At 31.2% G+C, this 10861-nt stretch overlaps 1 protein-coding gene across 2 annotated transcripts; it reads right to left on the bottom strand.

Annotated features, from left to right (window-relative positions):
* Nucleotides 1–5135: 5135 nt before the first annotated feature.
* Nucleotides 5136–10861, bottom strand: LOC121121906 (histone-lysine N-methyltransferase SETD7). Of its 2 annotated transcripts, XM_071889977.1 has the most exons (6): nucleotides 10102–10861; nucleotides 8979–9246; nucleotides 8827–8930; nucleotides 8437–8757; nucleotides 8229–8380; nucleotides 5136–5464 (listed from the first exon to the last, which is right to left on the bottom strand). In XM_071889977.1, the coding sequence occupies exons 1-6, from the start codon at nucleotides 10321–10323 to the stop codon at nucleotides 5329–5331; spliced, it is 1203 nt and encodes a 400-aa protein (XP_071746078.1). In that variant the 5' UTR covers nucleotides 10324–10861; the 3' UTR covers nucleotides 5136–5328. The 2 variants fall into 2 exon arrangements, with proteins under 2 accessions (XP_071746078.1, XP_040572828.1); XM_040716894.2 differs by having other exon boundaries at nucleotides 8827–9246; nucleotides 10102–10836.

Here is a 10861-nt window from a genome sequence, read left to right as displayed (position 1 = left end):
GAGTGGCTTCTGGGACAAGATAGTCAGGCACTCCTCCAGCTCCGACCTAAAAGTCATGGATTACTCCGTGTGGTCCATTCTTGAGGGCAGAGCCTTTGTGACCCCACCAAAAATTTGGACTACCTGAAGGCCAAACTGGTGGCTGCCTGGGACTCCATCCCCGTGGACATGGTGCATGCAGCATGCAAGTCCTTTCCATAGAGACTTCAGGCTGTGGTCAAGGCTAATGGTGACCATTTCGAATGGAAATTACGTCCCATGTTTTTGGAACTTGTGTCGACCTATGTCTATAATTACATACAAATTATATAATTAGTTATATCATTAGTACTTTAATAAATATTTAACAGAACTTTCCATAGACACTGTATACTTTAATGTTAGCAAAGGAAACAAGTGACTTTTTTATCCACTCTCAACCGTCAAAAAGGAAAGAAAGCATTTGAAAAACAAAAAAAAAATATCAAAGGTAGCCTCCTGTTTCTTTTTATTTTTCCTTGTTGTCAACTGTTAATTATTATATAAATAATAATAATTAATTATTTATATAGATAACAGTTATTGATTATTATTCAGATAAATGTGATTAATTATTATCACATACATTGAACGACTAATCTTTTCAATGACAGAGTCTGAAAAGGCAGGAATAATAAACGAAGATCCTTAATAGATATAAATTACTATAAAATAAAAATCCTATGTTAAACTTTTTTGAGTTTTTGAGAACTTTTGAACGTTAATTTAAACAGCTGAAAGGAAAAAACACACCGCATCTTTATTTATTTCACAAAGCGAGCCGTGGAATCACCATTTTGGAAAACTAGCTTTTAGTATCATCATCATCATCACAGTTAGTTGGCATTCAGCATTTTGTTAAAGGTGAACAATTTCTACCATAAGATGAGGTGTGACTATAATAAAATTATATCTCTTGTAATTTGTAGTGTTATATTTACTTTTTTTTTTAAACATTTCCCTTGGATGACTTTATTAAATTAAAATGATTCTTTATGTGGAAAATATTCCTTGCCCCTGGCACTGAATAATGGGGCATGACAAAGATAAAAAAAACATTCATAGCCTCAAGTTGGAGCTGACTTAATGTAGTAAAGATGAGATTCCACCATGGATAAGTTTAGGTTGCTAAAGGGAGATGATAAGTTTACGTCAGATGTTGTTGGGGGACCACTATTATGTACTAATACCAAGGCTGTACCCGGTTCTATCGGTCCTGGTCTCGGTTCTTTCATTTCAAGGGTTTCAGTCTTAGTTAAGCTTATTTTTTCTCGGTTCTTTTTTATACAGGATCAGTTTGATAACAGGGACTTGAAACAATTCGAGCCCAGGAAATGATATTAGATACAAAGGGGGCTGCAACTACTTTATATATAGAGTACGTTGCCCAAGGTTGCAACAGGGGTGCTGGAAATTAAAGTTGTTTAATACAATGGCTTTCAAAGTGGTGGCCGTGAGGGGAGGCTAGGGGGTGTGGAGGTAGATGGATAATTGAGGATTGATTTCAGCTTACACATACCTACAATCTACATAGTACAAATGTTTCGTATAAAGGGGACCTCAGCTAAAAATTTATTAGTTTAGGGGGCCTTGAAATATTAAAATTTTGGAAAGGCTGCCTTAAGTAATATTATTTTTATCATATTATAGGGTCACGACAAGCATAGTATCAGACCTAAATTTTTCTGTTACTTTTTGGAGGAAAGGTTGCGTGATACAATAAAAGTAACGACGTGTTTCATCAACATAAAATGTAGCTAAAATATTAAAAGGTGACAAATATATTAAAAAATACAAATAACGAAAATAAACACAATATCCGTGACCAATAAGCAATTTATTGCGGTCGTTGTTCCAGTCTCGGTTTGACTTTGCCAGTTCTGTTTCTAGCGGTTCAAGAATGATAGGCAAGTAAAATCCATCCTGTAAAGTTAATGGAAAATGTATAGCTTTTCTAAGTTATGAAAAAAAAAAAAAAAAAAAATAGACCACCCCACTTTAAGAAATTTTTTCTTTTGACTTGAAAATTTAACATTGAAAATTGAAAGAAAAAAAAATCTACTAGCAAATTAAATTAAATTTAGAAATTTTTGGAATTTTTCTCAAAAAAAAAAAAAAAAATTCTTAAGAACTGCTCAAAATTTAAAAAATAGATATTTTTTGTGAATAACTGTGGTTTAAAAAATTGTTCTCCAACAAAATTAATTCTTTGTGAATAGCTGTGGATTTTTGAAATTTTTTCCAAAAAATTCATTTTTTTGTGAGCTGTGGATTTTTGAAATTTGTTTTCAAAAAGTTTAGTATTTGAATTTTTTTTTTTTTTTTTGCAAACAGCTTCATGTTCTGAAATTTTTTCTCCAAAACCTTTAACTTTTGAGAATAGCAATGGTTTTTGAAATATGTTTACAAAAAATTGAATGTTTGAATGTTTTTTTAAATTTAAAAAAAATATTTTTTTTTGTGTAAAGCTCTGGGTTTTGAAAATTTTTCTACAAAAACCTTAATTGTTTGAGAATAGCCATGGATTTTGAATTTTTTTTCTAAAAAACTTAATATTTTGTAAAACTTGTCAAAAAAAAATTAAAAATCTGATTTTTTTCCGAAATTTTTTAATTTTTGAATAAAAAAAAGTTTTCATGTGGAATCCTGATTGCAAAATGGTATTTTTAAACTATTATTTAAAATATTAAAGAATCAGCATCAAGAAATTTACTAGAATTGTTTCGGTATCTGGATTTTTATAGGATTCGACCCATCACTAATAACGACCTCCTGAAGATAAAGTTCGTTGGTATATATAAAATATACCCTCTATTGTTTCCTATAGGAAAGGAGAGACGAATCTCACACTCACAAGCAAAGGCCAACTCTCTCTTTTCCTTGTATTACAAAAATTAGAAATGACTAGTATAATTTTTTGTTTTGTTAAATTTATGAATAGATTGATAAATTTATCAGACTTGTAAAAATGTCTCACGATTTGATCTATTTCTTGACTTTTCCATAGCTGTATTGATTCCTTACCTTAATATTTTTTAAATTGATCTCAATCTAATAACCTTTGTGATGGATAGGCTTGAAGAGGTGAGTTTTGTTGAACAAAGGAGCATTTTTGTGGACGAGTACATACTTTTACAGATTTGTTCTATATAAAGTTTTTCTCATCAAAACAATCCAGTACATCAACAACCTTTTTTTTGATATGATAAGATAGTACACAGTTAAAGTTTTTAAAATAATATCAGATAGGTGAAGTTTTTCATGGTCCATATACTGAAGAAACTGAATTTAGGTAGTGAGGAACGTGCGTTTGCTATCAAATATGTATATTTCCAAAAAATGTTTTGCCATAATATTTATAAAATAAAACAAATTACGATGCAGCTTTTGATTTTTTATTGGTGCATCAGGAAGTTAACTTAGAAGAATTGAGAAGCCACTCCTGTTCCAATGTCAACAACTCTTGTAAGATCTGAAGCACAACAGTAAACGGGTACTAGTTTTTCTCTGAGGAAAATATCTTTACTGTTGACCCAGTCCAGAACAAGCAATATGATCTGGTGGTATGCTTTGGCAAGACTGATAACATCACCATGACAGTCACCAAGACCAAACATCTGGCCTCTAAGATGATATTGGGGGTTGTGGCATCATATGGAGAAAATTGCCTCCAATTTGGTTTCCTGTCGGATGCTAATTACCTTCGACCGACTACTTGATGTTGTTGAAGGAAAAGATGGCTCTATAGCTCACCAAAACCATGAAGGAGCTCAACAAGGCCACGTACTTATTTCAGGAGGACAGGACCCGGTCCATACTGCTAATATTGTACAAGAGTGTATGGGTAGCAACATGAACTTGTGGTCCAAGAACCTTTGGCCCCCTCAAAGTACAGATCAGAATCCACTGGATTAAACCATTTGGTGACAAATTGAGAAGAAGGTCTGCATAGTCCACCACCCGACTATTGATGCCCTGGCAACCTTTGTTAACCAGCAGTGGAGGATCATGTAATAAAACTACGTTAGTAATGTGTGCGAGGTGTTCCAGAGGCGTTTGGAGGCTGTTGTTGAGGGTAATAGTGGCCATATTCATAATTAACGTGCATTGTTATAGTAAAGAATATTATGAGATAAAATTTTCTATTACAAAATCATCCTGATCAATAATGAATACTTTAATGACTTTTTAGAGGCAGATCTCAGTACTTTTTTTACACCCGGTAATTGGGCTTGCTAGAATATTTAATTTGATATATTATAGCGTCTGCTAGGCAAACCAGATAGATTTTGACAAAAAGCGAAACCAAAATTATAGTGTATGACGTCACCATTGCAAAAATTATCAGTTTGATATATCGTACCGATTCCTGGGCAAGAAGGATAGATTTTGACAAAACACCGACCACATATACACTTGACGTCAATTTTAAAAAGCGTGGTGGAAGTCAAATATTAGTCGTTCACGTGTTATGGTATAACCTTGTAGTTCATTTAACATTGAATTGGTCCTAAAGAAGGAAACATACTTCATGTATACAGACTTCAAAGATGATTCCTAGGTCAGAAGGAGTCATTGTAATATTATAATATTTAATTATGCTCAATCAGTATAATTTTATCTTATCAAAGAAATGGAACATTACCGAAAAAAAAAACATGTTGCCAAATTCTGTAACTTGCATAACTACCTAATCTGCAAGATCATCTTTAACATTTAGAGTCGTAATAGTTTCGGATGCCTCTATGAAATAATCTTTATCATTTCATAAAAGCTTCTAAAAATCCGTATAGGAGATCTAGTTTCAACTATATATTATTTGCAAATACCAAATTTTTTCTATTATTATAAAGCCCAATATATTGATTAGAGGCATAATACAAACGATTGATAAAATTATTTCCTGTTATCATAAATCAATTAATCGTTTTAAGATTGTATCCTTGTTACTCCTTTCCGTAAAATTTCTCATTGGAGTACTCACGACAGCGGTAAATGTATATTTTGTCTAATAATATTAGGTACTTCGAGCTAAGTTTTTTGTTTTTCTCAAGTGGATATTTGTTGACTTCCATCAAAGTTCAATGATAATATGAAGTATCAGAAACATGATAAGGTTTTTGAATTTAATTAGTTCAATGCTTGGATTAAAAACGCTTTATAGAATAATACAGACCACTGGGCTATTTAATACAAAATAATTTATAACTTAACGGAATAGAATAATTTTAACAAAAAGTATGAATAATTAGTCATAATTTTGCCTTTGAGTTTTTATCAACAATAAAATCATATATAACTTGTAAAAATTTAAACAATTTTATTCAAGTGATTTGAACTTAAAGATGAGGTGTTTCTACGATATCGTCTCTTTCTCGACAGAGCCTTCTGCCAACTCGGCATTCCACGGATCATCTTTTGATGTTTTGCCCAGGCCTTTTTATACCTAAAAAAATGATGATTTATAAATATTTCAATAGTTTTTGAAATTAAGGTTAAAAATTATTACTAAAACTCATTCAAAATAAAATAGTTTAGGTGAATACATATATCCATCAATGCACTTACTACGTTTAACCTTGCTATTTAAATACATTTTTTATGAAAACCATCATTCAAAATTGTTGTATTGTTTTGTTTTTTTAGAGTATTTAGTAACGAAGACGATTAGCTTTTGCTTCGTAACTCATAAGTTATAATGTACTCATTTGAGTTTTATACTTACTTCTCTCTTCCCCTCCCATGCAACATGGATCTAACATCGGTCTTAAGCTCTACAAGACACTAAATACAATTATTTATAGTCATAATTTATTAGTCTAATCGATTCATATCTCAATCAGCTAGTTAAATGCAATAAAACCTATAATCAATGTGATGTATATTTTTGAGTGAGAAAATGAAATGTGCATATGTGTAGTTTAATTAACACTGGTGCTGTGTCCGTCATTATTTCGGGCTTCCTGTCCCTTCCAATTCAGTCCTGCATATGAGTCCCATTTATAAAGTTCAGTCCTTGATGACGTCACTCAACTATATTTCTTCTATGTTTAATCAGTACTACAGGGTAAGGACTCAAAAGTTAGAAAATTTTAAAAAGCCGTTTTCATTTCTCTGTATTTTTATTTTGTGCAAATTTTTTGGCAAATTTTTGAAGCAAAATTTGGGTATTCAACAATTTTCAACACTTTTTATTCAATATGTTTCCCTACAAAATGAATGATGGCCTCTGTACAGGAACAAACAGAAGTACAGCTTCCCTTGATGAAGTCCGAGAAAAAGTTGTTCCATTCCTCCTTGATCATGGCTTTGATGACATCAACATTCGAGCAAGAAATCTTATTCGTATTGCCCTCCAAGTCACACAAAACAGCAAAGTCTAGGGGGTTCATGTCGGATGAGGACGAAGGTTAGAAGGCATCAATGTTCTCCCTGCAGAAATGCTGCATCTTCTTGGGCATGTGTTCTGGTAAGCGCATCGTTGTCCCTCGGTAACATGCTCTTCAACCATGGCTAGACATGGTACCTGAGGACATTGTAGTAGACGCCCGCATTGACTTTCTCGTTGGTCTTGAATAGGTAGGGAGGCATTTTGATGCCATCGGACGCCACGACCCGAGGATCATGACCTGAGCTGGATGTTTGGTCCTGAAGATTCCCTTAACCTGAGGTCATGATTCAGCCAAGAAGCAATCATTTCTCCTCTTCAGAACAGCGTCCACTTGTCGACTTGTGCACGGAGGAGATCGCACACCCTCTGCCGTTTTGCTTGTTGCTTGGATATTTTTAATTGCACAAATACTAAACAAACATATAAATTGTAGCTTGTTATCGATTCTTTCGAACGGCGCCAAGTACGAAATTGTCAGACTTTCAGAATTGAGGGTAGAAGGCCTCGAAGAGGATTCTAATTTTTGAGTTCTTGCCCTGTAGTTCAGACACTCCTAAGACTAGATTAAACTAAACTGTACAGAATAAATTATGACCGAAACAACACTAATGTACACTGTTGATATTCAAACTTTTTATTCTTTATTGCAGGACTGGGGAAACTTTTCCGTAATGAAAAAACCCCGTGAATCATAAGTAAGTGTATAATCAAAAGTTAAAAAAAAAAAAAAAAAAAAAATGAAATTTGAAGATTCTCTTTATTTTAATTTTAATTATTTTATTTACAAAATCTGTCATCATTATGTTTTTATTCTTGAAAAGAGAAAAATAAGGACCAACATCATCGTAAAGCAATTTCATTCTAAGAAATATGACTTGAGTAATTTCATTGAAAAACAATATTTTGTATACCTTTGGGGTCTAACATTTAATCTGCAAGTAAATGATCCCTTCAATATAATATACTACAGCCCGGCCCATAAGTTGTGCAGGTGAATTGCTTTGCCCAAAATCAGTTTTAATTATTCCACCGCTTCTTCTCTGAACATCAAAATGAACTCTAATATCCAAAAATATCAAAAATACTTTTAATATCTCTTGATTTGTTTTGATGATTCGATAGTTTGATTACACAAATTTAGTATAATTGCAATGAAATTGCACGCGTTAATATTATGTGACAATGAAATTACACACAATGGTGATGTACATCACGATTTTACTACTCAACGATATTACTCCAACGATTTTTTTTGTCTGAAACTTTTTTACCGTAATCATTTTACTGGACACTAAAGTTAACAACACGACGACCTAGTAAATAATTCACAAAAAACAAAATGAGCAACAACCGTTTTTCCATTTCTAATTTATAAAGGTAGTTTTTTTTTATGACAAATCACACCATTTTAATTAATTAGCGTTAGTATCAAATATTTTCCTATAATTTGTCTTAATTGCTAATAAAGTTTTTATGTTATGTTTTTGAATTCAATTGCGTATCATAAATAATCAAAGTTTCATGAAAATATTTTTATTCATGTCTATAATTTTTTTTTTTTTTCAAATTAAGATGTATAATACTTGCAATGGAATGTCTTCCCTCTATATTTTTGATTATTCTATTCCTCTATGCTACATAACGTTCATATTTTTATCTACATATCTATTCGTACTACAAAAAGAAATAGAAAATACAATGCATTTTTTCACCCTTTGTCCTATATAATTGTTTAATCAATTGACCACCCAAGTTTATGTGTCATAGATATAATTTATAACCTCTTTCAGAAAATAATAAACGTTACTAAAATACTTACCAAGAAGGAGCAACATTTAGGTCATATTTATAATCGACTGTTAATTCCTCACCCTCCAAAATTTCTCTTAGGGACACGACACTTAAAATTACACCGAAACGAGGATGATCATACTTGTCAAAGTCACAATTTGGAGTAAAGGAGTGACAAACCTAGATTGAATATATTCGATTAAAAACTTTTATTTGGTTTATGAGTAGTGCTAAACCTTGTGAGCAAGTGATGAAGTATACTTATCTAGAGATATACACTCTTGAGGAATATCCATATCTGTCTGCTTGCTTAAAGAAATCTTATAAGGGGTGTCTTCAAAGGAGGATTCACTGAGACTCACTGATGGTTTTCTTATACCATTATAAAAAGCAAGGACGGTTCCAGAAGCAACAGATATCTTAGCAAAAAGACCTTGCCCCGCTCCGGATATTTTGCTTTCTTTTACAAAAACAAAGAAGGACTCGTAAGGATCTGCTAGCATGGGTTCTTTGGATATTTTATCAAGCGAAGAAATATCTTGTGAATAATATATGTCCTATCATAAATAAATAAAAGTCGTAGTTCTTAAATTTGTAAATGATAAGGTTATATATATATATATTACATTAAGTAATTCAAAAATGGGATAATTCAGTCCGCAACAATTATTCCTCGTGTTTATAACTTCGTTTGCTTGAGCAGACACCATAGAACTTTGATCAAAAGTTCCTACAAACGCGGTTTGACAATCAGGATATAAGTAAACAATGTTATCACCACTAAATTCAGAGTTACTATGATCGAGATTAAGTAAAAATCCACCACCTACAAGACTTTTCAAACTCTGTCCGTGAAGACGTCCGTGGATAAAGCAACCAAAAAAAACCAAGTCTCCATATTTATTCATAATACGAAAAAATCCATGAGGTTTGCCCTCAAAGAATGAACCACTGAATTTAATTCCATCTTCAAGACTTTCATTTACAAATGAAAGTTGGGATTCTTCAAGTTTAGAGGTGAGTTTCAATCCATTCGTGATTGAAAACTATTTTAAATGATTAAAATTAGATATATTTTTTGAAAGTGTGAATATGTCATGATTTGATCAATTTTCAATAAAAAAATTGAAATAAAGTATTTAAACAAATAATTTATAGTCATACATGTGATTAGTATTACATGCAATCATTTAAATTCCATTAGATGTTCAATATAATACAGCTATCATTTTTTTACTTTTTTGAGGAAAGTTACAAATTAATGAAACATAAATAGTTAATTATAGATTAATATTAATTATATACGCCATTGCAAATTAAAGTACAATTTGCTTACAGTATAAGCTAAAATCTATACATTTCAGGGGCGTTGCAGAATTAAATATATATACATTTTTTTTTGGGGGGGAGGGGGATTTTTTTTATGTATTTTTTTCAAAAAGCCATACTTATTTTATAAAAATTATTTTTTTTTGGAAAATTTATTCAAAAATCCACAGCTATATAAAAAAAAAATGGAAAAGAAATCGAAAATGCGCAGCCGTTCACGAACAATTAAATTTTTTAGAAAAATAGATTCAAAAATCCATAGTTATTCAGTAAAATTCAAAAATTCATAGTTATTCAGTAAAATTTAAAAATTAGAGCTCTTTTACAGAAAAAGATTAAATTTTTTGAGAAAAAATTTACAAAGGCTGTAGTTATTCAAAGAAAATAAAAATTTTGAAAAAAAAAATTGAAAAATTAAAGTAAATTTTTTGACAAACAAATTATAATATTTAATTTTCTAGTAAAAAACAAAAATTCCTTCATTTGTTGGGGTCTACTGCCCATCCAGTCTGCCCCTTGCAGACGCCCCGGCATTTTGATTAACGGAAATTAAGTGTATAATGTGCTCTTACCTGCTCAAAATCTCCAATTAAGTCCAATTGACATTCACCATTTTGATCACAGGGTTCTTTTGTTAATATTTTATCATCTTCCTTTGTCACACAGTCCATAAATTGCGGACTCTCAGTGAGTTCCTTTATGATATTAGAACTCTCGTCAAGAAGGCTTTCTACAGCTTGACGAAAGGCTTCCACCTTACTTTCGTCCTGAGACTCACACTCTGATACCTTCATCCTCTCAATGACTTAAAGACTTTACTATTTCTTTTGATCAACTGACAAAAATATTATTATCTAATAAGTTAGAATTAAGAAAATGCGCGCCTTGCCTTTTATATCTAATATTTATTCTTTTGTCTTTTGACCTAATATTATTTAGGGAAAATATTTATTTTATAAAATAAACATCATTAATTATTAAATAAATTAAAATAATTCTTGAAGAAAAAGAGACAATTAAAATATTTCAACATATTTAGTACCGATATTTCTTTATATCAGTTTATTTACTTTTTCTCACAAATGTTTTGACAAGATTGGTTCTAGAAGATGAACAATAATTTAATTTTTTTAAATTATTATTTGGTTTTTCTTTGACAATAAGTCTATGGAATTAATAAGTACCACCATTTCATTTTTTCAAATAATTTTGAATTTTACTTCAGCATGGTTCACTTATATTTTTCACTGATAAGGGATATTTATATTTATCGAGGGACATGTTTTAAGTTCATATAATGAAATATAGGTTATGACAAGTTTTGTTTCATCC

Source organism: Lepeophtheirus salmonis, chromosome 7 (genome assembly GCF_016086655.4).
Source record: "Lepeophtheirus salmonis chromosome 7, UVic_Lsal_1.4, whole genome shotgun sequence".
Classification (NCBI taxonomy): Eukaryota; Metazoa; Arthropoda; class Copepoda; order Siphonostomatoida; family Caligidae; genus Lepeophtheirus; species Lepeophtheirus salmonis.
The sequence above is the reverse complement of the archived record's forward strand: the minus strand, read 5'-3'. Positions and strand labels throughout refer to the sequence as shown.